Source organism: Panthera tigris, chromosome B3 (assembly GCF_018350195.1).
Source record: "Panthera tigris isolate Pti1 chromosome B3, P.tigris_Pti1_mat1.1, whole genome shotgun sequence".
NCBI lineage: Eukaryota > Metazoa > Chordata > Mammalia > Carnivora > Felidae > Panthera > Panthera tigris.
In genome coordinates this window covers 33,212,092-33,238,255 of record NC_056665.1, presented here as the reverse complement: position 1 = coordinate 33,238,255, position 26,164 = coordinate 33,212,092, and the positions used below count along the sequence as shown (strand labels likewise).

Here is a 26,164-nt window from a genome sequence, read left to right as displayed (position 1 = left end):
AGTTCTTCCCCAAGGCAGGCAGACCCAGCAGAGGGTTTCCTCCTACTGCAGGCTGATTAACGGACTCCAATCAGCAAACTGCTTCCTCCTTTCTACAACAGGCCTCCCCAAACAGAAGCCTTGCCTCTCCATGGGGAGTGTGCATGAGTGTGCAGGGCTGACTCTGGGGCGGGTGCCAAGGTGGGGAGAGCCCATCCTTCCTTTGCTTTGAGTTCAGCTTTACTGAATCCATTCCTCTGAAAAACATATTCTAGGTGTATAAAAATCTACGAAAGCAGAAAAAGACATTTCCTATTTACTAAACCCCAACACAATGGTTATGTCCGTTAAAATGCCACATGCTTTTCAATTCCTGGCCCCCAGCTTACTATTTGTCCAAAGAACATACCCAATAATGGTCCACACAGCTGAGTGCAACACTCTCATCCTGCCTCATCTTCAAAGACCCAGAGCAAGCGCGGCCTCCCCTGCAAAGTCTGTCCTAACTCTGCCGATCCCAGTAGACTTGGCCGCTTCGGCCCCTGAGCCACTGCTATAACCGCTTCAGGATGTGGCACATGATTTTGTAATCATCTGCTCAGGAGCCCATGCGCTGTCATGAGCTGTGAGCTGAGCACAGGGCCCATGTCTGTCACCAGCCCCTCCGGCCTCACACTGCCCCGCATGCAGCTTGTGAACAAATGAATGAGCAAAGGAACAAGCAAATGAGAGGAAAGACTGAGGACTTCAATGCCCATGACAACAAAAAATATGGATATGACTCCAAATCCCAACCACCATCCCCCAACTGACAAGACTCTGCACAAGGGGAGAAATCCACACCAGCGTCCTGCAGAGGGCAAGACCTGGAACCGACCCTTAAGGAGCGAGGCTTCTGAGAGGCACTGCCTAACTTACCCCCAGAGAAAAAGCAACTTAACATTCAAAGTAATTTCCCCAGGGAAAAAGGGAGAGAGGCAAAACACACAGGCCTCTGCAAGGCAAAGACAAGGAGGGAAGTGGAGAGCTGCTCCCTGGCTGTTCCCACAGGACACAGGACTGATGGAGTGGCCCGAGAGAGACAGAACGACTGGAACGCAGACAGGGTGAGCCGGGAACCTCCATGCCCCCCTGTTCTCACAGAGCTCCGAACGTGTTTCTCTAAGGGAGCCCTTCACTCAATTTACCCTCCTGCCCTTCGGCCACGAAGTCAGCAAAACCTGTGCAGTGACTCAGTGGGTCCCGGGCCAAAGCCTGGAAACAAGCTTCTCTGGGCAAGTCTGGCAGAGGAGGAGGAGGAAATGAAAGGTGACAAATCCTCTCTGGGAATTTATTCATCGAAATTTGAGAGAAGCTGGGGACGGACTTCTGTAAGAGAAGTGACCCGAGGGCTTCTGCTACCAGACTAGGTTCCCTCCAGGGCCAGTAGACTGTAACTTCATATGAAGTTCAATGGGAGGCCCTGCTTTGTTCTAAGAAAATAAGACCCAGAAAAGAAAAACTGAAGTGTGGGGTTCATAAACCCAAGGATGGAGATAGTCTCCTTTCAAGACAAGCTGTGCCATCTTCTTACCTCCACACGAGGCATAGCTGTCAAATCCAACAGCAAAATCATACTGAAGAGAGCAGTCTCCCCACCCTGCGGTCAACAGGGAACATGACAGAAACCAGGAACTAGAAAGGTCCCCAGTTCACCATGTGAGCGCCAGCAGGGTGCAAGTGACAGGACCCCGGAACTGGCAGCAGCAGCAGCACCTCAAAGGCATTGTTAGCTCTTCTAGACCCTTCCAAGTCAACAGTCCTGTTCGTGCCTTCCACTGAAGGAGGTCACATACACAGTAACCTCTTAATCTTTACCACAATCTTCAGGCAGTAAGAATGATCATTCTGAGTTTCTGAGAAACTCAAAACTTGTATATGATTAAATGTGAACTGCCCACTGCAACACCTTGTCCATAATGTTCAGATCTTACCCTTCCTAAAGTTAGGAAGCTTCCTGCTCCCAATAAGCACCCAAGAGAGAACCAGAAACAATTCCTTTTTTCATACATGGAGGAAAAAACCAATTTTTAAGAAACACTCTATTTCATATCTTAAAGTTAATTACTCTAGAAGGTGAGGTTCTCTTAATTGACTTGGAAGCAGTTCACTGAAGCTTATTAAGTACTGCTTTAAGGGACCAATTAGTCTGTTTATATGCTTGAGTCTTTAACTTAATAATGTGTTGAATCAGAAATTCAAGAGTCTGAATACCGAGCAGAGAAAAGATCCAACAGCAAATACACAGAATTAAATACAGTTAAAATATGTTTAGGTATTTAGGATTCTCTGAGAATCTGATCTGTAGTTTATGTAATACGCAAAATCTGGGAATGACACCAGATGAGCTGGATTTGGACTGATAAAACACTGGAATATTATATAATGGGAAATAATATAAGTGTTGTGAAATACAAACACTTCCACTTCCACACCCAAGGGAAAATAAAATGCTTCAAAAGACGTTTGCCAGAGGCTTGGAATTAATCAATCCTAAGCAGCTTGGAACAGTTGGCCAGAAAAGCCTAGGGCACAATCCAGCACAGTGTTGAACAGATGTTACTTGCCCTTCTCTTTCCTTAGTAATAAAGAAAAACTTTGTATATTTATGTTTAACACATTTTCGCTCAAGATGCCTACTTTCCTATAGCCTGATTTCTCTTGGGTTTAGATCAGTTGTTTGTAGATCTGAGAATTTTCTTCAATATTGGAATGCTCCATCATTCTTGAGACAATGGCCAGTATCAGCTCAGCAGAAGCAAGAGGTCAGGAAACTTTCGGTAAAGCAAGAAAGGGTCCCACCAATTTACAAAGATAAATTTCCAGCATAGTCACACCCCAATCTGACAACACACGGTTCCCTGTCCGGTCTCACACCATTACTTAGTCATTTCTCTTACCTGCTTGATACTCTAAAATAAGGTGGAACTCATCCACTTCCTGCAAGGACTCTGGTGGAACAAATACATTATCATCAAGAAGTTCATGTAGCTTTGGGCCAACTGGACCGCAAAGAAGAACCTGGAGACAAGAAATAGGAAACCTATCAGAAGACCTGTCCCTGTTCCCATGGAATCTATACAGTAACAGAAAAGGTACATCCAGACCACTTCTATTCATTTCAACAAAAAACTAGAATCCAAATCTAAATTCCAAAGTTTTTGGTCTGGAGGGGCTATTACCAGGACTTAGGCCTCTGGAAGGAATGGCCACCAGAAATGAGGGGCTGGCAAAAGACCCAAGTAATACAGGTTAGGTACCTATGTAGCTGCTGAATCTCCTACACCCTGCTAGGGACTAAATATTTGTGTCCTCCCCCAAATTCCTATGTTGAAGCATAACTGCCACTGTGATAGTATTTGGAGACAGAGCTTTTAAGAGGTAAGTAAGGTCAAATGAAGTCATATGGGTGGGGTCCTAATCCAGTAGATTGGTGGCCTCCTAAGAACGGGAAGCGGGAGACAGAGCTCTCTTTCCAGCATACCCACTGAAGAAAGGCCATGTGAGGACACAGCAAGAAGGTGGCCACAAGCCAAGAAAGCAGCCCTCAGAAACTGGATCCTGTTGGAACCTTGATCTTGGACTTTCCAGCCTCAGAACTGTGACAAAATAAATTTCTGTTGTTTAAGCTGCCCAGTCAATGCCATTTTGTTGCTATGGCTGTCCAAGCAACCTAAGACCCACCCCACCTCCACTTTCTTTACTCACGTCCTGTATCAGCAAACTGATACGGGATGTTGTCTGCTCAAAGCTGCCAGATAAAAGCAATTGTTTGACTTTTACACAATATAGAAAAGAGCCTCCCTAATCACAGGACCCAATTTGTGGAATCGGGCTCTTTATTGCACTCAGCTGTTATGTGAGTGGGCTAGCCTTCCAGAGATGGGAATTAAAGAGCACCTCAATTCAGCAAGCTGGGGCGAAGGTGCTCTGCAACATTCCCCAAACCTTTTCTTCAACTCTAACCTGGGCCTCTCCCTGGCTATTCCTTCAAGAAGTCATTTCACATCTGCTGCTCTTCCTCAGTTCCCATAAGCTGCTGCTCCTGCCCTGACAGGTCTGGACCCCACTCCCAGCCAGACCAACAGGCTCAAAACCACCAAACAACGAGGGCTTGCACAGGGATGTAAAGGAAAGTCCGCAGAGATGATCAACACCACTTCAGATTTAATATGCTCCACCCAGAAGCTTCAAAAGGCATTTACTTGCTAATTAACTGCTTGTTGGTACAACTACCGCTTTACTTCTTTTCTCTAATTCCTGGCCAGAACTTCAGCCTCCAAGATGAGGCAACAAGGGCCAAATTTACCCTCCCGCCCAAAACAACCACAAAAAACAGACAAAATACTTGGAAACAATGGTTTTCAAAAACACTTAAACATTTAGCAACAAAGGACAATGAGCCATAACAGGAAAGAAAAATAAACCCAAAGCAGAGTAAAACGTACAAATGCCCCATCAATAACCTTAAAAGAATTTCCAGATATACACATTCTGAAAGAATTCATTACCAGCAGACCTGCACTACAAGAAACGTTAAAGGAAATCCTTCACGCAGAAGGAAAATGATACCAGATGGAAATAAAGACCTAAACAAAGGAATGAAGAGCACCAGAAATGGTGACTCTGGATAAGCACATAAGACCTTTTTCTTATTATTTAAACCTCTTCAAAAGATAATCAACTGCTTAAAGAGCAATACTAACAACATAGAATGAGGTTTACAATATACACAGAAGTAAACCACATGACAATAGCACTATAAAGACCGGAGGGGAGAAATGGAAGCACCTATTTACTATAAAGTATTTACATTATACATGAAGTATGATATCACTGACAACAGACTGTGACAGCTAAAAACATACACTATAAATCTTAAGGCAACCACTGTAATAACAAGGAATTATAACTAATAAGCCAAAGAAGATAATATGAAAGCTAGAAAATAATTCAAAAGAGTGCAGAAAAGGAGGAAAAAGGGAAGATAAAGAGCTTGGACAGAAAATAAATAGCAAGATGTTAGATTTAAAGTTATCTAATCTATTAAGAAATATATTAAATGCAAATGGCCTAAACAGTCCAATTCAGAGAGACTGTCAAAGTGGATTAAAAACCAAGCCCCATGTAGTGCCTGGGTGGCTCAGTTGGTTAATAAGTAGCTGACTTTGGCTCAGGTCTTGATCTCATGGTCTGTAGTTTCAAGCCCTATGTCAGGCTCTGTGCTAATAGCTTAGAACCTGGAGCCTACTTCAGATTCTGTGTCTCCCTCTCTCTCTGCTCCCTCCCCTGCTCACACTCAGTCTCTCAAAAATAAATAAACATTAAAAAAAAAATTAAAAAGCAAGCCCCAGGGGCGCCTGGGTGGCGCAGTCGGTTAAGCGTCCGACTTCGGCCAGGTCACGATCTCGCGGTCCGTGAGTTCGAGCCCCGCGTCGGGCTCTGGGCTGATGGCTCGGAGCCTGGAGCCTGTTTCCGATTCTGTGTCTCCCTCTCTCTCTGCCCCTCCCCCGTTCATGCTCTGTCTCTCTCTGTCCCAAAAATAAATTAAAAACGTTGAAAAAAAAAATTAAAAAAAAAAAGCAAGCCCCAAATATATGTTGCCTACAAGAAATATATTATTTATTAACTAAACTATGAAATCTAAGTCACCATTTTATTTACTTTGCAACTACTAGTATGGTGTTTTTATCTGGTTACATTATTACTATTATTTTTTATTGAAGTTTGGTTGACATACAATGTTACATTAGCTTCAAGTGTACAATACAGTGATTCAACAAGTCTATGTGTTTTGCTATGCTCACCACAAGTGTAGCTAGCTACCATACCTCATCCAGACGACGCTGTAACAATACCATCAACTAGATTCCCTATGCTATACCTTTCATCCCCATGACTTTTTCATTCCATAACTGGAGGCCTGTACCTACCACTCCACTTCACCCATTTTGCCCATCCTCTTACTGCCCAAGCAATACATTTGAAATAAAGACATCAATAGGGAAAAAAGAGAAAAATGGGAAAAGATATATCACACTAACACTAATCAAAAGAAAGCTATGATAGCAAATTTTAATCAAAATGGATTTCAAAGAATATTTCAAAGAACATAAAATGACTTTCTTTATGCTTGGCACTGATAAAGGGAGTCAATTCATGAAGAGGATATAACAATCATAGTTATACACTTAACGACAGAGCTTAAAAATACAGAGCAAAAAGGTATAGAACTGTGAAGGAAAAAAGTCTACAAGTACACATGTAGATGTCAATACCTGCCCCACAATAATTAATAAATCGAATAGACACAAAATCAATAAAAATACAGAAGACCTGAACAACATTCCCAACCAACTTGGTCTGACATTTATAGAACATTCCATTCAACGATAGCAGAATATACATGCTTTTAAGTGCACATGAGACTTCACCAAGATAGACCATTTTCTAGGCCATGAAAAAGTCTCAATAAATTTAACAGGAGTCAGAGGAGCACATTCTCTGACCAGAATGTAATTAAAATAGAAATCAATAAAAGAAAGATATCTGGAAACACCCCAAAATGTTTAGAAATGAAATCACACACTTTTAATAGTTCATGGATGGGCTATCAAACAGCCCATCTCAAGAAATCACAGGGGTATTAGAAAGCACTATGAACTGAATGAAAAGAAAAACACACTGTATGGACAGCTGAGGATGCAGTTAAAGAAGTATTTAAGGGGAAATTTATAGCACTAAATCCCTATATCAGACAACAGGAAAAGTCTCAGATCAATGACCTGGGCTTCTACCTTAAAGTAGAAAGAGAAGAGCAAGTTAAACAACATAAAAACTAATGAAATACAAAAGAAAAAAATAATAGAGAAAAATTGATAAAACCTAAAGCTCATTATTGATTAAAAAGATCAATAAAACTGATAAACCTCTAAGCAAATTGATCAACGGGGGGGGGGGGGGGGAGGATCATGAGGGGAACTTGCAAAGTATAAAAGATCCTGAGCTCACCTCCTCCCACAGATACACTGAGGCTGCAACTGCATATAGAACAACTCTTCCTGAGAATGACCTGAAGAGCAGCAGGAACAACTCTTCCACATTAAAGACATAAAGAAAAAGACATACTGAGAAGGGCAGAAGGGAAAGAGACACAGCCTGGTCGTGAACCAAATCATCGATGTGCTGACCCGCAAGTGGGAGGGATATCACGGATGTGGAGGTCTTCCCTGAGGAGTGAGGGGTTCAAACCCTACACTGGACACTCCTTGCCCTATGCATCTGCATGGGAAAGAGAAGCCTCCGTAGTATCTGGCTTTGAAAATCAGAGGGGCTTAACTCTGGGGGAGCAGGAAGGTTATAGTAAATGGAGACTTCACTATTAAAGGGCCTGCACAGAATCTCAATCACTCTAAGACCCAGTGCAGAGGCAGCGGTTTGAGAAGCACCTGAGAAGACACTTACTAATTTTAGGACATGTGCTGGAAGGACAGGGATCTGCAGGAACTTTCTCTGGGAACAGAAGCTTAGCAGGTACCATTTTTTTGCCCTCCTTCAGCCTAGCTGGCCTGACACTAAGGAGCAAAAGTTCTAACACTATATATCTACTTTACTACAACTGCTCACCCTGTTCCCACATTCTCCTGCAGACCTCTTCTGCCCAGCCTGCCCACCCTGGCAGGCACCTGTCTGAAGTGGCTCTTGCCCACCACACCTGGTAGGCAGCCTCAGCTGGGATCTGCGACCCTCCAAAGCGACTCCTGCCCCAGGTAGGGGCAGGCCACCCCAACCACCAGTACCCCTCATAGGCTAGGCCTCTGAAATAGCTAGGCAAAGCCCACCCACCAGGGTGCCTACAGCAGTTGCATCCCAGACACAACGGGTGGATGTGTGCAGCCCACAAGGCAAAGCTCCAGAGTGCCTCTGCTTGACCAGGGGTGACTGTACTTGTGGGCCCCGAAGGATACCTTCCACATAAGGCCACCACCTTCAAGAGCATAAGATGTGGCTGAACTACCTAATATATAGGAACAAATACAGAGAGACAGAAAATGAGACAGAGAAATATGTTCCGAAGAAAGAAGACCTCAGAAAAAAACTAAGTGAAACAGAAACAAGCAATCTACCTGATACAAGAGTTCAATGTAATGGTCATACAGATGTTCACTGAACTTGAGAGAAGAGTAGATGAACTCAGTGCAAATTTCAACAAAGAGACAGAAAATAGAAAAAAGAACTAATCAGAACTCAACAACAGCTGTGATGAAACATACACTAGAGGGAATCAACAGCAGCTTGGAGATCACAGAACTGATCAATCTCAGAAGAGACAAAGGGGCAGAAAACCTATTTGAAGAAATAACAGCTGAAAACTTCCCCAACCTGGGAGAGGAAACAGACATCCAGGTCCAGAAAGCACAGACAGCCTCAGACAAGATGAAGAAGCCAAGGAGGTCCACACCAAGAAGCATAATAATTAAAATGCCAAAAATTAAAGATAAAGAGAGAATCTTAGAAGCAGCAGGAGAAAAGCAACAAGTTAAGCACAAAGGAACATCTATAAGAATTATCAGCTGATTTTTTCAGCAGAAACTGCAGGCCAAAAGGGAGTGACATGATATATTTGAAGAGCTAAAAGGAAAAAACCTACAACCAAGGATATTCTACTCAGGAGAATTATCATTCAGAACTGAAGAAGATAGTTTCCCAAACAGAAGGAGTTCACTACCACTAAACTGACCTTCCAAGAAACGTTAAAGGACTTCTTTAAGTGGAAAAGAAAAGGCCGTAACTAGAAGAAAATTATGAAAGAAAAAAACCTCACTGGTAAAAACAAACATACAGTAAAGGTAGTCGATCAGCCACTTATAAAGCTAGTGTAAATGCAAAAGACAATAATAGTAAAATAGTAAGATCAACTATCAAACCCCTGGTTTGTGGGTTTGAGCCCCGTGTCAGGCTCTGTGCTGACAGCTCAGAGCCTGGAGCCTGCTTCAGATTCTGTGTCTCCCTCTCTCTCTGCCTCTCCCCCACTTGTGCAAGCTCTGTCTCTCAAAAATGAATAAATGTAAAAAAAAAAAAAAAAAACAACAAAAACATTTTTTAAAAAAAATAAATAAAAATTTTTGCATAGTAAAGGAAATCAAAAGAATGAAAAGGCAACCTACTGAATGGGAGAAGATATCTGCAAGTGATTATCTGATAAAAGATTAATATCCAAAATATATAAAGAACTCAGGGGCACCTGGGTGGCTCATTCAGTTGAGCGTTCTAACTTCGGCTCAGGTCATGATCTCAGTTTGTGAGTTCAAGCCCCGCATCAGGCTCTGTGCTGACAGCTCAGAGTGTGGAGCCTGCTTCGGAATCTGTGTCTCCCTCTCTCTGCCCCTTCCCTGCTCATGCTCTTTCTCTCAAAAATGAATGTTAAAAAAAAAAAAGAAAATGAAAAAAAAAGACCTCCTACAACTCACACCAAAAAAAAAAAAAAAAAAATCTGATTTAAAAAATGGGCAGAGGGGGGTGCCTGAGTGGCTCAGTCGGTTAAGCGTCCGACTTCGGCTCAGGTCATGATCTCACGGTCCGTGAGTTCGAGCCCTACGTTGGGCTGTGTGCTGACAGCTCAGAGCCTGGAGCCTGTTTCAGATTCTGTGTCTCCCTCTCTCTGACCCTCCCCCGTTCATGTTCTGTCTCTCTCTGTCTCAAAAATAAATAAACGTTAAAAAATAAAAAAAAATAAAAAAAATAAATGGGCAGAGGACTGGAACAGACACATGAAAAGGTGCTCTACATCACTAAACATCAGGGAAATGCAACATAAATCAAAATCACATGAGATCATCTCATGCATCTCAGAATGGCCAGGATCAAAAAGATAAGAAATAAAAAGTACTGACGAGGATATGGAGATAAAGGAACTTGGGCACCACTGATAGGAATGTAAACAGGTGCAGCTACTGTGGAAAACAGTACAGAGATGCCTTAAAAAATTAAAAATAGAAATACCACATGATCCAGTAATTCTACTTCTGGCTACTGACCCAAAGAAAATGAAAACACTAATTCAATGTTTGCTGTAGTATTATTTTCTGTCAACTATACTTTAATTAAAAAAAAAACACACACACACACACAAAAAAAACAAACCAAGATGGGATGCCTGGGTGGCTCAGTCTGTTAAGCAAGTGACTTGATTTCAGCTCATGTCATGATCTCACAGTCGTGGAATTGAGCCCCGTGTCAGGCTGTGTTGGGCATGGAGCCTGCTTCGGATTCTCTCTCCCTCTCTCTGCCTCTCCCCCACTCATGCACGTGCTCTATCTTCCTCTCTCTTTCAAAATATATAAATAAATTAAAAAAAAAAAAAAGATGAACTTCTCCCCAAAAAAGACAACATAAATTACCAATATGGAGAATGAGAGAGATAAGATCACTACAGATTCTACAGACCTTAAAAGGATAAGAGATAATTTTATGCCAATAAATTCAACAATTTAGATGACATAAATTCCTTCAAAGATAAAACTATCAAATACCAGAAATACAAATTCTGAATTTCTCTGTATCTATTAAAGAAATCAAATGTGTTGTGAAAAACCTTTCCACATCAAAAACTCCAGGCTCAGAGAGTTTCACTGGTGAATTCTACAAACATTTAAGGAAGGTTGTCATACCAAATCCATTTAAAGTGTTTTTAAAAAACATTGAAGTATCTCCCATCTCATTCAGTATTACCCAAATACCAAAACCAGGCAGATACACAAGAAAAATACAGACCAATATCCCTCATAGAAATTGATGTAAAATTTTTAAGCAAAATTTTAGTAAACTGAATCTAGCAATATATAAAAAGGAAAATACATCAGAACCAGGTGCAGTTTATCCTAAGGACACAAGGTCAGTTTAACATTTGAAAACCAGTGTAATTACCACATACCAAACTAGAAAAAGAAAACCATACAATCATCTCAATAAATGCAGAAGCAGCATTTGAAAAAATCCAACATCTATTCCCAATTCTTGGCTAAATAACATAAATACACTTACTAAACGCACTCTTTCTCCTTGCAGTCTGGTTTCTATTCCACCATTCCACTAAATATGCCTTTGCTAAATTCACCAGGGTCTACTTCTGAAACACAATATAGCATGGTGATTAAAGAGTGTGGACTCTGGAGCTATACTACTTGGGTTCAAATCCCAGCTCTGTCCCTTACCAGGTGTGTGACCCTGAACAGCTGTAATTTCTCCATGCCTCATTTTTCCTATATACAAAATGAAGATAATAGTAAGACTTCCCTTATAGGGAGTTATGAGATTAAATGAGTTAATATATATCCAAAGCACAACAGTGAATGGCATTTAGTAAGAACTATGTAAGTGTTAGCTATTATTGTTACCTTTGGAAAATACCTAGCACTTAATCTCTGGTTGTTCTCAGATGATCACTCTGTCCATGCTGAGAAGCATTTCAGCAGTTTAAAGTAAATCTGAGAGTGCAGTGTGAGCGGTGAGGTCATGGCAGAGCTAGAATGTGAATCCTGGCTCAATCATTTACTGGCTAGGTGTCCTGGGGCACATTGCTTAACCCCTCTGGACCTCTTTTGTCATGTGTAGAAGGGTAATAGTACTTTATTTCTTCAGATTGTTGTGATGATTATGTAGATGTCTCTTTTCTGGCCTCAATCTCCTACTAAGGCCAGGCTTATTTTACCAGGATGCCTTCCAGCTGGACTGGGTTTAGGCCCAGGTTTTCCAGAAACCAACAGTAAATGCTCTTCTCTGAAGAGGTCAATGTTGAAAGGTCAATCTTGTATTCACCCAGGACTTCTAGGGTGTTGTCCTCCCAGAGGCCAGAATGACATGTCAGGGTCAGGAGGGTGGCCTTTTAGGAACCAAGATTCTGATGGGAAGAGCCTGGGCCCTAATGAGCTTATAATTGATCTTTTCTTCTATCTATTAACTGGTGATGTTTCTGTAAGTCATCTTTGGAATTTGTCATCTCTATTTGGGAGTTAATTACTACCCACAAAGACAAGTAGCTGCAAAAAATCTGTATTTTCACCCTCATATTTCATGAGAACTTTAATTCTTATTAAAATGCCAGTGTTCGGGGCACCTGAGTAGCTCAGTCGGTTAAGCGTCCGACTTCAGCTTGGGTCATGATCTCACAGTCCGTGAGTTCGAGCCCCGTGTCGGGCTCTGTGCTGTCAGTTCGGAGCCTGGAGCTTGCTTCGGATTCTGTGTCCCCTTCTCTCTCTGCCCCTCCCCCACTCAGGCTTTATCTCTATCAAAAAATGAATAAACGTTAAAAAAAAATTTTAAATGCCAACGTTCACACTTTAACATGCTCTCCACATCTTTGCACATCCATCTCTTGGTGTACAGTGTGGCTCTAGATGAAATTTTTTCCCCTCAAATAGGTGATTATCTGTATTTCTGAATATATCCCTGGAGTCTTGATTCTGTGCCCCTGACCCATATTTCTATTTTCAGGCTGGTTCTCCCAAACTTGAGGACTGTTTACAGTACCCCCCCAACCCCCCATCATCAATAGCCGTATCTATTTTGCACTTCTCAAGTTTGTTTACTCCAGAATCATCATTGTTAAGTCTATCTTCTGTGTCCTCACATAGAAGTGATTCCATTTCAGTAAGCTTTAGATATGTCGTTTCTCCCCTTCTGGCTGCTCTAATCCAAACCTTAATCATTTTACAGCAGGACAACAGCGATAACCTTGCTGGTCTCCCCCTCCCACCAGACCTATTCCACTCATAACAGAGAACTCACTGACTCACGTTATTTTGAACAGAGCAGTAATTTTTAATTCTATTTAAACCAAATGTTTTAAGACTTGAAGACACCTCCTTACTGACCTTCACCTGAGGACTTCATTTCCCAACACTCTGGATCCAGGCTTATCAATATAGTCATCTACATCTTCTCTCATCACTGAATATTCCCCAGTCGTAGGTCCTGATTCCAGAGCCCACAGGCTCTTAACCATCACAAGATATAGTATTTAAGAATGTGGGCTGTAGGGTCCTAGGTTAGAATAGTTCCATTTCTGATTAGCTGTGACTTCTCTATGCCTCAAGCTTTATGTGGAAAGCAAGACAATTAAAGTACCAACAAGAGTACCAACTGGTCTCAGCTGTTGCCAGGACTGAACTAACCTATGTAAAGCTCTGTCAGGCACTCAGTAAGCACTGAAAAAACATTAGCTATTACACTACCATTACTATATTGCCTCCTAACAAGACACCTAGGCTCTGGCACATACTAGGTGGCCCATAAACTGAATATTCACTCCTACCCCTAAATTTATTGAAAACACCAGTGAAAGATAGAAGTTTTACACTGGGAATTTGACCTACCTTTAAATCTGAGTTGGCTGCAAATTTCTGTCCAATTAAAGCTGCATTTCCTCCTACATAGTGCTGTAAGATAGTTCAAAGTTATCAGACAATATTTTAGCACAACTATGTTACCCAAGCTTAATAATTTTTTAATTTATTGAATTCATAATCCATTTTTTCCCCAAAACATTTTGAGGCTACCTTATAACAAGGCCACACAGATGAGGTTCATAAGATCATTAACCTCATAGGTTAACAATGAGTTACAAGCAAAGGTGAAAAAAAAAAAAAACCCAAATATGCCAACCATAAAAATCAATATATTAACTGTCGTAACTGTAGATCAAATCTGACCTTTGGTATGCTGGGGTGATAGTCTGAGGTCTCTGGGCCCACCACTGCCTCTTACTCCATGCGAACCTCAAGAAAGTATCTGGACCATGTGGGCCCTCTAAGCTCTCTCCATCTCTGACAGGTTCTACCCTGTAGACTGGGGATTCTCAAAACAATGTCTTCAAAACAACAGCATCATGTAACCAGGAAACTTCCCAGAAGGGAAGTAAATTCTTGAGTCCCATACATCTACTGAATCAGAAACTCTGGGAGTGGAGCCCAGGAAACTGTTTCAATACCCCCTCTGAGTGATTCTGTGTTTCATGTCTGAGAACCACTAATCTAAACCAGCAATTCTCAACCAGTCTGCTTCTCTCCTCTCCCTAACCCTGGAAACTGACCATGTCTGGAGACATTTTTAACTGTCACACCCAGGGAGGGAAGGGAATGCTACTGTCATCCAATGAGTAGATGCCAGAGATGCTGCTGAACATCTCACAAAGGGCAGGACAGCCCCTACAACAAAGTATTAACCAACCCTAAGTGTCAGTAATGCTGAGGTAAGGAGCCTGGCTCTGGAACACTAGAGCAGAGGTGAGGATCCAGCTCTCCCTTGCCATGCAAAAGCTACAACTAGTTCTCTGTGCATTTGGCCTTATTCTGCTAAGGACTCAGTCATACTACAATTATTCCATGTTGTCAGCCACAAGCAATACCCAAACAAGTTAAGAGGTAGGTATCTTTCCCACCTTAAAGTTGGGTAATATGAAAAAAGAGCAATTTAAGGGATGAACCAGAACCAAACTCTTAGTAACTATGCTTCAAAATACTGGCTGAATTTAACTGACTGGAAACAGTGGAGTTAATGGAAGTTCAGATACACAGTCCTACAAAAAGGGATAACACTGCAGAACTGGATTCCCAACAATCACATTTGGGAGAGAATGAAGACAAAGTTTATCAGTTGCTTCTAGGAAGATACAAAAAGGTATCTTTCCCCACCTTCTCTTAATTTACTGCTGGTGAACCAAACAGACCTGGGCTCCTGGGAGCTCTGATGCAATTTGGGCAATGTCATGGAAAGCTTCCTTATCACTGAAGAAGCGCTCAGCTGCCACTCCCTTCCCCATGAAATGAATGAAAGCTTCTTCCAGATCATTCCTTGAATGCAGAATGGTGTGATCTTTCCCATTCCCAGGACTCAGACCAAGCGCCTCCAAGAGCTTCACTCCTGAGAGCACTACATCCACACAGGCATTGACTCTGGAAGGAAGGAAGGAAGGAAGAGGCAGTGTGAAAGAAAAAACCAGAAGTACCTATTCTGCATTTAACAACAGAGAAGTGTTTCCGGGAACATAGTCAAACAGAAAAACAGATGAAGTGGATCTGAAACCTTAACTGGGAAGTACACAGCATATGGCAGAAGGAAGAGTCTTTTATCTGGATGTATGCCAGAATATTTCTGAGGATTGGAACACAGGATTCTTTTCAATAGGTTGGCAAACCTTTGCGAGCTACAAAGAGAAGACAACTGCTCAGCATTTTAGAATAAAGATATCATGATAACACAAATACAGCATTTCCGGGAAAATGCTGGCAGAGCCAAACTGTCTGGATTCACACTGGCTTTGTGACTTGGGCAAGTCAAATTTCTGTGTCTCAGTTTCCTTATTTATAAAATGGCATAATATGGGTATTTAATTTATAGAACTGTTTCAAAGATTAAGTTAATATATGCTTAGAAACACTGGTGCAAAGTAAGCAAAATGTAAGTTTTGGTCAAAAGTCAAGTATCTGATAGCCTACCTCCAAAGACACATGTGGAAGGTGGTAAAACACTAAATACCTAAATGTGTAAATACTCCCAGCTGAAACTCTTAAGAGTTAAGTGGTATCTTAAAGACTCAGGCACACCTGCAGTCTTGTAACGACTCATCACTTGGCAGGTGTTCACTGGACCAATCCATGACCTTAAAGGGCTCCTAAGAAATCAATGCTGCATCACCTGGTTGGCTCTGTGGAATCAAATTATAAACAGTTATGGTTGTCTGGCATGGCCTCTCTCCTGTGTGTGCACAGAAAAGTTCTGGCTTATATTTTTAATGTTAAAAAGCCACCCCTTAAAAGAGAAGGGTCAAATAATTTGGGTAGCTAGATGAGGACCTTCTGCCCCCCAACCCATAGTCACCTTTATTTTTGCTTCTATTGGGGATGTCATTCTTGCCAATGGGGCTAGATGACCACACAGACAGCTTGTAAGCCTCTGAGAGAACCTAGGCCGACAGAAGGCCAATAAATAGCTCCTGGTGAGAAGGGGGCTGGGCTTCCAGGTGAAATCCAAGCAGCTTCAAACCAGAAAGTATAACCATCAATAAAGAAGGACCTGAAGGACTGGATTCTAGTGTGGAATATAGCTACAATGTTTCCCTTCTAGTCTCTTAAAAAAAAAAAAAATCCTCTGGATCTGGAAATTAACAAAGTCATTAATGGTGGTAAACCCTAAGAGGAATGAGATTGGGTAAGGGAGAGGAATTTAGTTTTTCATTAGATTTCTAATTTTTATAAGCATGTATTATGTTTATAACTGAAAAGCACTATAATTTTTAAAAGGTTCATATGCAGACTAGATATAAGGTTTACAATGGCAAGGAAGAGACACATCTCTCCTAGTGATACAAACTGACTACACCCTCTTCATAAGGATGCTTTATTTTTCCCCTATGGATCCCATGCTTTAAAAAAGATTTCTGCCTACCAATCAGCATTTAAATATTCAAATTTACTTATTCTTTTAAAATTAAAGATACATACATACTCTGGTCAACTGGAAAGGCATAATCTAAGAGTTACTATGCCTTTCAGTGCATAAAACACACTGACATTCATGTGGCAGGAGCTTAATGGTGTTTAAAAAACATCCCTTTCACAGCCCTGCATGATCATAAACCAAGCAAACCTTATAAACCAGTCTCAACTCCACCTCATACAGGGTGTTCTTTATTTCTACTGGATGCAACATTATATATCTAAAGGGTAGACTCTTAACACATCACCTTCATATCCAGTGGTGTGCTGAGACCTTGAATAGAGTTTGATTCTTTAAAGATGGGAATGGGGGAAGTTTGCAAAAGTTACAAAAAAACCAAAAGGAACAATGTTCAGCATACTTTGCAATACAAGACAAAACTCAACAGAATTTTGACTTAAAAAAATGTAACTACCATAGGAACATTTTCCACCTCCCAACTTAATCATGCCATGACTACAAAGGGGAAAAAATCTTATAAAAGGAAAACATTTTATTCAGTAGCTTTTAGTAAAAAGGGATCATTGAACATCTCTGTGCCAGACACCAAACCAAGTACTTCTCCATGTGCTTTCTAGTCACCCTTTAACCAGAGCAAGAATCTTCCTCTGCACTTACCTCAATTCAACAGCATCTGAAAATGTAAACAAGCACATTACCTACGTCGCTTTATTACCAGCGGAATGAGAGGGAGGGAGCAAAAGAACCAGAAGACAAAATTATGCTCGTTTGACTTCAGGCAGAATTTCACAGTTGAGTACAGAAGGTATAAAAGATTTTAATGTGAGTTTGAAGAAAAGGAAGACACAGATGCAATAACTGGAAACTAAAGCAAGGCAACAGATACTGAATGTCCAAACAAGAGGAAGGACTAGAAGGACAGGGAAGCCTCGGCTTCCGTGCCCTACTGCCAGAGGTTTGTTGGGGGGCTGGGGAAGGGGGCACAGTTCCCCTTCTAGACTGTAAATTCTTTAAAGGCAAGGATGGTGGTTCTCATCACCTCCCTTCTGTTTCATTATCCGTAAAATGTTTCCTGAAGTTCTTCCTAGCTTAACCCTATACCTGAGATATTTACAATGGGTAATCATAATCACCAGAAGATGCAGAACTGCAGAGAAGAGAGATCCAAAGGTGCAGGGGCAGTGGTCCCTGCGCTGAACTCTGGATGGTGCTCTGGTCAGAGAGAGAAGGCTGGTATTTCTGAAGCAATGCATGTGAGGCAGGTGTTTTCAGAGAGATCACACCAGTTTGCAAAACACGGTAAGATAGGCAAGTAGTTCTCACTGCTTTCAGCTGAGAAAAGCTGAGGCTGGAGGCTGACTGACATTCCAAAGGCCACAAATGGAGGAGGCTAAATTCAAACCCAGATTTATCCGATACTGAAGCCCTTGCAGGCAGTGTGCACAAGCACAGGTGCAGATGAAGAGATTAACTTTACGTGTGGATACAGTAAGAATGTGGATCTAGTTAGAATGGAGAGCTGAAGAGAGGAGTGGAGTATGACAGGCTTCAAAGGTCAGGGAAAAGCCAGGTATTGCGGAATGAACACTAGGTTCATGATTCACTCAATGGGTCTCAGGCACCAGAGTCCGATTTTGGAGCAGAGGAGGTGGCACATTTTAGAAAGGTGTGGTAGCGTGCCCACCACTGACCATCTTTCTTGAAACATGTCCTATCCGTTTTTTCTCTGGGTCCTTTCCACCAGCCCCCTACATGCTGGTGCCTCCCAGAATTCCACCCTTGCCATTTACTTTCCTTTCTTGCTCTCTTCCAGGGCAATCCTATCCAGTCTCTGACCTCAACTTAACCATTGGCATCTCCAAAGCCTGCAAGCCTGCTCCTCAATATGCTCCTAAACTTCAGCCTGTCAGCTGAAGGCTCAGTTTCATTTGAAATCCCACAAGCAGGCACAGTGCCCCCTCCTCTGAAATCCAACCTGTTACTTTTCAACACAAACTTGATCTCTTTTCTTAGTCTCATAGCAATAATGTGGCATGAACAAGATCGGAGCCAGAGACCAGCTTACCTTGTGACTCTGGTAGTTAACAGCTGTGTAATCTTGGGCCAATCAATATTTCTAAAGCTTTGGTTTACTTATCTATGAAAACTGGATGACAATATTTGTATCTATGTACATAAGGTTATAAAATGCCCGATGCTAAAAACTTGTCATTCTGGACTGCCTTTCTTTACCACACTTAACCTGTTAACAAATTTCACATTTAGTACACTGCAAATGAAAAAAGGCTCTTCTCTCCCTTCACCCAGACCCTACAACGGCCTCTTAACTAAGGTCAGGATGTCAAGACTTTCCTCCTTATTAACCACACTACATTGTGCATCCAGAGAGCAAGTGAAAGTGTGTGTTCTCCTGAGAAGTCAAACTACAACATCCCCTCCCCCAAATGAAATTCTAGGACAAGTACTGCAACTTCTCTCACCTACTCCTTGCACATCACCATCTTTAGGGCTAAAATCCCTTTGGATAATGAAAAATGTTACCAACGGATGTCTGTTACCCACAAAAGTGATGTGAAACTGTCAATCAGGTTACAGCCATGGCTCAAAACCCACCCTTTACGTTCCTACCAGTTATTCTCAGCAAAGAACTTAGTCTTATTTACCTGCTTATAAACCTTTACTGCCCTCCTACCACCTACCCTGATATGAAAGGCCCTTCTCAGCATCATTTACTCACCTCTCTCTACCATAAGGTCCTTGCCCTCAAAACAGGGCCAACTTGCTGTTCCTAAACTGTGTACTTCACATTTGGTTCTCTCTGCTTAGGTGGTCTTATCCCCCCACCCCACCCCAACCCACTTCTGTGAAGAAATCCCATTTTTTCTCTAGGGCCTATCCCATGCAGTCACTATAGCAGATTATATTGTCCAAGATGGTCACAAGATGTTCCATCCTTTTTACAATGTGATGTTGACACTCCTTCCATCAAGATGTGCTCTAAGTCCCATCCATTTGAAACCAGTTGGACTTAGGACTGTGGTAGAAGTAACGCTGTGCTTTTAAGATTAGGTCGTAAAAGGCATTAAGGCTTCTGCCTGGTCGTCTTGGAACATACTATTTACTCTGCTATGAGAAACCTACATAGCTAGCTGCACAGAACGCCTGTAGGTGCTCAGGATGTAGCTGAGGCTGTAGCTGACAACCACAATCAACCTTTCAAGAGGATTCCAGTCCCAGACACCATCTGACTGAAGCTGCCCCTCCAGTGAGAACTGCCTAGCAGAGCCTAACTGAACCTGAGAATCAGAAAAGATAATAAAATGACCATGTGCTAAAGCTACCAAGTTTTGGGGTGATCTGTGATTTAGTAAATGTAACATCACCTTCTCAGAGCATTTTCCAAAGCCTCATCCTGGGAAGAATTAGTAATCCTTTGAGACACAAGGCTACCTTGTTTTTAGCCCTAGTTCTGCAAAGCACTTCTGATAACTGTTACAGAGAGCGCTGTGTGCCCCTGTCCCCCACCAATTCATATGCTGAAGCATTTACCACAAATGTGACTGTTTTTGGAGACAGGGACTATTTAATCTAACAGGGCTAAGAGACACCAGGAGTGTGCATGCACAGAGAAAAGGCCAGATCGGTACACGGTGAGAAAGGGGCATCTGCAAGTCAGAAAGAGAGGACTCAGTAGAAACCAATCTTGCCAGCACCTCACCTTGATCTGAGACTATCAGCATCTAGAACTGTTGAGAAAATAAATTTCTGTTGTTTAAGCCACTCAGTCTGTGGTATACTGTTATGGCAGCATGAGCACTAATAATAAATATATCTCTTTTCAACAAATGAGGTGGGGATCTTGCTTCACCCATTTCTGTATTCTCAGAACCTAGCACAGACCTGACACATACCATGCAGTTGATGATTTTTGTTGAATGTGCATAAAACCAGGGAGGACAATTAAGAAGCTGATAAGGAAGTTGGTGAAAGGGCCTGAACTTGAAAGAAGAGATAAAAAGGGATATATCTGAAGGAACAATACAATGGTATTAAAAAACAAAACAAAACGAAAAAACTAGCTAACGTTTGAGTGCTCTTTACAGCAGAAGGCATGCTAGATTACACGATTATTTTGTCTAACCTTCAGGATAACTTGGCTCTACCTTAGCCTTCCCCCAGCACTCACAAAAACCAGCAGAATATTTCATAGATGGCCTGCTTTTGTATGGTGCTTTAAAGGTGAAGACAAGATATTTAAGTCGAACTGAGACAGGGTTTAAAGTTTGTGTGAGGAGAACAAATACATTTTTTTTGGAGAGGAACACAAAGAAAGGAGGCGCTGTGAGCTGGGAGAACCTTATATATGCCATGTCACTGAAGTCAAGGGAAGAAAAGAGTTTCAAAAAGGGAAACTCTTTAGCGCGTGCAAGACTGCACACAGTTGGCAGTGAAGACTTAAAAAAAAAAAAAAAAAAGGCAGTTGAACTGGAAAATCAACAAGTCACCAGTGAGTTTTGAGAGAGTAGTTTCAGTAGAGTGGGGGTCTCCCGGACGTTCAGGAAGCGAAAATAAGGGAAATAAAGTCAGCAGTTAAAGGCAGCGACCACGCCACTCAAGAAGTTCAGAAGCAAGAGGATGAGCGCCGTAAGACCAGGTGTCTTTGACCGCAAAAAGGCAGACGAGCCGAAACAGGAATGAAAGAGACTGGAACATGAGGGTGTCAGGCTGCGCGGGATTTGCAAAAAGCTGATTAGGCTGGTCCTACCAAGACGAGAGAAGGATGCAGAGGCTAGCCGAGAGCAAAAAGCAGTCTGGTGAGTCCTTGCAGCAGCGACGAACGGGGCTCGTCCTAGACGTCTGACGCTTCTCGTCAAGGAGGCAGCGTGGACACCAGCGCCGAGGGGCCTCCCGGAGACATCTAGGAACCCCTGTTTCCGCGCGGCTCTACCTCCCAGCTCCCCAGCCGCCCGAACTCCGCCAATGTGGCCCTAAGAGGCCCGGAGCGCCCGCACCTCCTTGGAGAGACCCTGAGACTCAGGCCCCGCAGGCACTCACCCCACGGCCACGCGGCGCCAACGCCTGGCCGGCCGTACAATGAGCGCGTCCCAGGCGGCCGCCAAGCGGCCCTCAGGGGAGCCGGGTCCCGGGGGCGCGGGCGCCAGCTGTAGCGAGCTCCACAGCGAGCGCAGCGCCGAGCCGGGCAGCTGCGGCTCCAGCAGGAGGACACAGCCCACCGCCAGCGCCAGGAAGCCGGCGTACGCAGAGCCGCGCCACAGCGCCATGGGGACCGAGGCGCCGCAGCGTCCAGACAGCTCCTTTCCCGGCCCGCGCCTCTTCCGTCTCGGCGTGCGCCGACGTCCACACGCGCCACGTCACGCCAGTGCGCCGCGGCCCCCGGGGGCGGGCTGGGGGCGGGGCTCCGCGCCTCTCCGCAGGTGCCAACTCTGGCGCTGGGGGGCGCGGTTGCGAGGCCCTGCAGGAGGTTGGACAAAGGCCCGAAAGCGGAGCCGGCAGGCAGGCCCCGCGCGTCCCCCCCACCTCCCAGCGCCATCCCGGACCCCAAACCAGAGGGGCGAGGGCACGTTTGTTTTTCCAATACGAGGGAACAGACGGATTATGAAGAAGCGGGCCAACCTCACGTTAATCTTTGAGCCGGTCAGTGTCCCCGCTTGAGCAGCGCCTGCGTTTGCCGGGAAGGACACCAGTTACACTCCCCGTCTTTTAAGCCATCCCTCCGCGTGTGTCCATCCTCCACCGCTGATTTAACAATTCCTCTTCCTCCCGGGGGGAATTAGCTCAGAGGGCAGCAGCGCCGCAGCGAGCCCCTGGGGCGCGCGTGGCAGGGGATTCTGCTCCTTTAGAGGGTAGCCGAGGCCTTCGGCCACTCGAGGCCCATTCCAAGACGGGAGAGCCAGCAGTGTTCCTCCTCTACGGATGATCACATTCAAGCCTTAAGATAACCCTCTGGGGGGCGCTGTTCCCTTTAACAATATCAGAAAAAACGCACACAGGCACACAGTCTTGTGTTAGGGAGGTTATGGACTTGGGTTAAGAAAGACTGGTTTCTCTTCTTTTCCCTTGGTAGTAGGGCTTCAACCCAGGTAGGCCCTGTCTTCCTCGTTGGGGCCCTCTTTCTACGAGCCCACATTGAAACCAGTGAAGCTAGGCTTGTTGCCAGTTCCTTCTCAGTGGCCACCATGTACCTCCTGATCTTCTTCCCTGGCCTGTTGCCATTTTTTCTCCTTACTGGCTTTGTGTCCGACTTTCCACTCTGCCTCTGACCTTTGGACTTGGCAATGAAACTTAATTTCCCTAGCTTTGATCTTGGGCTATAGGGTTTATTCCCCCACCTCCCACACTCCCCAACCCCCACATCACCTGCTCTTCCCCCTCCTGGCCATCTACCTTCTAGCTCACCCCATCCAGCCCACCTGATCCCTGATCGTAGCAGCCTTTTCAAAGGAGATGTTCACACAGGAAGAGATTTGGGCTGCTATAGGAAAAGAAAGAAGCCAAGGAGCCAGTAAGATTTGCGTGGAGCCACGAAACGGTCTTCTCTAGAGTTGCCTGTCCCTTCTCTCTCCTGAGATGTGTCAAATCAGTTCCTAGAGAAACTATTCCCTCTCATGGCCCACAGTGGGCATGTTTCCCTACCATCCCAGAGATGACTGGACCAGCACCTAACTCAAAAGCAGGGAATCCACCAATGGCAGAGAACACTTCTCAATTAGCAATAATTTTGCCTCAGATAAACGTCATTGGCTATGATACTGCCCCTGCACAAAGCTCACAGAACACTTCTCTCTACTGAGAATTTGGACCAAGAGTCAAGAGTCCGTGGCTAGGTGTGTTTGTTTGTTTTTCTTTTCCTTTTCTGGACCCGCAAGGTCACATAGGCTTGATGGTCAGATAGAGTTAGTTAAATATATTTCCAAGATGAAGTTTTGGGGGCGCTCAGGAAACTGTGGGAGGACCATGGAGCAGACAGTCCTGGAGATACAGGGAAATGCTCCACACCAGAGTCATGTGGAAACAAAGCTGCCTGGGGCTTTACCTTCTGGCTCCCAAGGTAGCTGCTGAACTGCCAGCACTTTGAAACTAATGCTTCTGCTTCTTTCCAGGCTTGCCAGAACTACCCCTGCCCCCTTAACCCCTCAGTTTTATTAAGATATAATTGACATGTCAGTTATAACACTGTATAAGTAAGGTGTCCAACATAATGATTTGATACATGTATATACTGCACCATGATTATAATAAGTTTAGTTAACATCACTACCTCGCATAGTTACAACATTTGTTTCTTTGTATTTAAGTTGTACTCTCTTAGCAGCTTTAAAATACATGATACTAGGGGCACCTGGGTGGCCCAGTCCACTCAGCATCTGACTTCTGCTCAGGTCATGAACTCACAGTTCATGAGTTTGAGCCCATGTCGGGCTCTGTGCTGACACCCCAGAGCCTGGATCTTCTTCAGATTGATTCTATCTCTCTCTCTCTCTCTGTGCCCCTCCCTGCTCATTCTCTGTCTCTCAAAAGTAAATACATGTTAAAAATTTAAAAAAAAAATACATTATACTAGAACTTTGGATTTAGCCACAGAAACAAAACTACAGCAGCTTGAATAAAATGGAGATTTATTTCTCATGTAAAAGTCCACATGGGGTGCCGGTACTCTGTGGGCTGCAGCCATCTGTCCATTGTTGAGGCTGCTCTGGGGCTCTTGCTGGTTGGTCGCTCAGTGTAGGTTTGTGTTGTGGGTGATGGCAGGGCTGGACAAAGAGCCCAGAGTGTGGACCTCAGTTCCAACTGAGAACAGCAGGAGCTATAGGAAGAATACCAGTTACATTTGCCAGTCGTGGCAGAGTCTGATGTGACTTCTGGTCACCTGTACAATCACAGTGGCCTTAAATTCCCTCTCACTTATCAGGAGCTCAGGGGTGAGCATTCAGCTATTTTTTGGTGCTACGACCCCGCTTAAAATATTTCCTTAATGAAAAATAGTCATTTTGGATTCTGATAATCTTATCTGTTTAGAGAGTCTGCAATGCATTGCAAGCAATTTTTCTAGAGGTTAGATTTCTGGGGGCAATCATACAAAAGAGCCCAGAATGGGCAGCCGTGGCTCCATTCTCTAGGCTGAACAAAGAAAAAGGGGCTGGGCAGGCCTCAAGACACCCCTTCCCCCCACTCAAATTGCTTCCAGACATGGCCTATTGCAGTTGGTTCTCTCTTAGGATCTTGAAATGAGAAAAAAAAGCAATTTGGTTCCAGAAAATTCAGAGGCAAATGGAGGCCCCAGGTGTCCCCCCCAAGACCCTGACCTGGAAGGCCAAGGTGCAGATCCCATATTTCTACAAGGAATTGGCAGAGTGCTATCAGTTCCCAAATTAGCCTGAAGCTTTGGCTTTGACAACAACACAAGTCAACACCACCCATGTGATCAGAGGGGTTTTAAGGAGCAAGTTTGTTCCCACACTGGAACAGAAACTAAAGTGGTACCAAATAGTCCTTATGTAAGCTGGGCTAACCCACTTTTCCACAGTTGCAGGCCTGTGGAGTTTCATCCAAGCTGCTCTCCGAAGTCCACACTGTGTCAAGGCCTTTGCTCAAGCCAGAGACACAGACCACCACAGGCCACACCCAAAGGCCAGAGTGAGAGCTCAGCTTTGAAGATTGTAGAAAACTCTAAGGAGACAAAAGAGAAGGGATAAAGGATCCTAGGATCTGAAAAGAGAAAGTTTTATGTCTGCAGCCATAGCCCTGGGCAATCAGACACCCTCCTCCCTGATCTGCCATCAGGAGGGCACTAGAAGAGCTAGGAGGATAGGTTGCTGAACCAGGAAAGGCAGAGTGTTAAAGGCATAGGAGCCAGGTGACATGATGTCAGCTGCAAATCATGATAGCTCATGGACATTAATAGGACCTCCTGCATAGATTAGGGCAAAGAACTTCTTAGTTTGTGGGGATGCAACAGTGTGGTGGCGCTGGATTTCTTTGGGCTTTGGGATTAACTGCTCTGGGCCAGGAAGAAGTGCTGAGCGTGGGAAAGTGGGAGGGGCAGAGCTGCCTGGGCTTCTATCTGGCAGGGGCCTATGAGCTTCACAGGGCAAATGTGTAAGGGGGCCGTGTGAGGCATGCTTCTGGAACATAGCTGTCACACTGGCTGCTGTAGCCTGTTCACACTAGGGACCCTCCAGCTTGGTGCTCCTCTGCAGGCTGTATAAACCAGCCCTGCTGTAGGTCCTGGAGGATGATACAGCCATCAGATCTGGGTTCTGTAATATTTGCCGTGTATGTTTAGAAGGAAATGGAAAGTTTGCCTTTTAACTGCATTTCCTCTCTTTTTATTTTTTATTTATTTATTTATTTATTTATTTATTTATTTATTTATTTATTTTTAATTCTTTTAACATTTATTTTTTTATTTTTTTTCAATATATGAAATTTATTGTCAAATTGGTTTCCATACAACACCCAGTGCTCATCCCAAAAGGTGCCCTCCTCAATACCCATCACCCACCCTCCCCTCCCTCCCCCCCCCATCAATCCTCAGTTTGTTCTCAGTTTTTAAGAATCTCCTCTCTTTTTAAAAAATGTTTATTTATTTGTTTTCAGAGAGAGAGTGGGAGAGGGGCAGGGAGAATCCCAAGCAGGCTCTGTGCTGATACCCAGTGCTGGAACTCATAAA

General features: G+C 43.7%; 1 protein-coding gene and 1 non-coding gene across 4 annotated transcripts in view; both read right to left on the bottom strand.

Annotated features, from left to right (window-relative positions):
* Positions 1-21,798, bottom strand: part of ADPGK (ADP dependent glucokinase) — a 28,242-nt gene extending 6,444 nt beyond the window's left edge. For 2 of the 3 annotated variants that reach the window (XM_042988442.1, XM_042988443.1), the window contains exons 1-4: positions 21,529-21,798; positions 14,744-14,969; positions 13,392-13,454; positions 2,919-3,039 (exon numbers count right to left, since the gene is read on the bottom strand). In XM_042988442.1, coding sequence (XP_042844376.1) covers positions 2,919-3,039; positions 13,392-13,454; positions 14,744-14,969; positions 21,529-21,755 — 637 coding nt within the window. In that variant the 5' untranslated portion in view covers positions 21,756-21,798. Of the gene's footprint in view, positions 1-2,918; positions 3,040-13,391; positions 13,455-14,743; positions 14,970-15,620; positions 16,089-21,528 lie in introns of those variants that run through there. The other variant, XM_007084573.3, reaches the window with a different exon arrangement.
* A 1,318-nt stretch (positions 21,799-23,116) lies between these two features.
* On the bottom strand, positions 23,117-23,261 carry LOC122239768. The gene has a single exon (XR_006219153.1). It is a non-coding gene; the product is annotated as a U4 spliceosomal RNA (small nuclear RNA).
* Between the last annotated feature and the right edge of the window lie 2,903 nt (positions 23,262-26,164).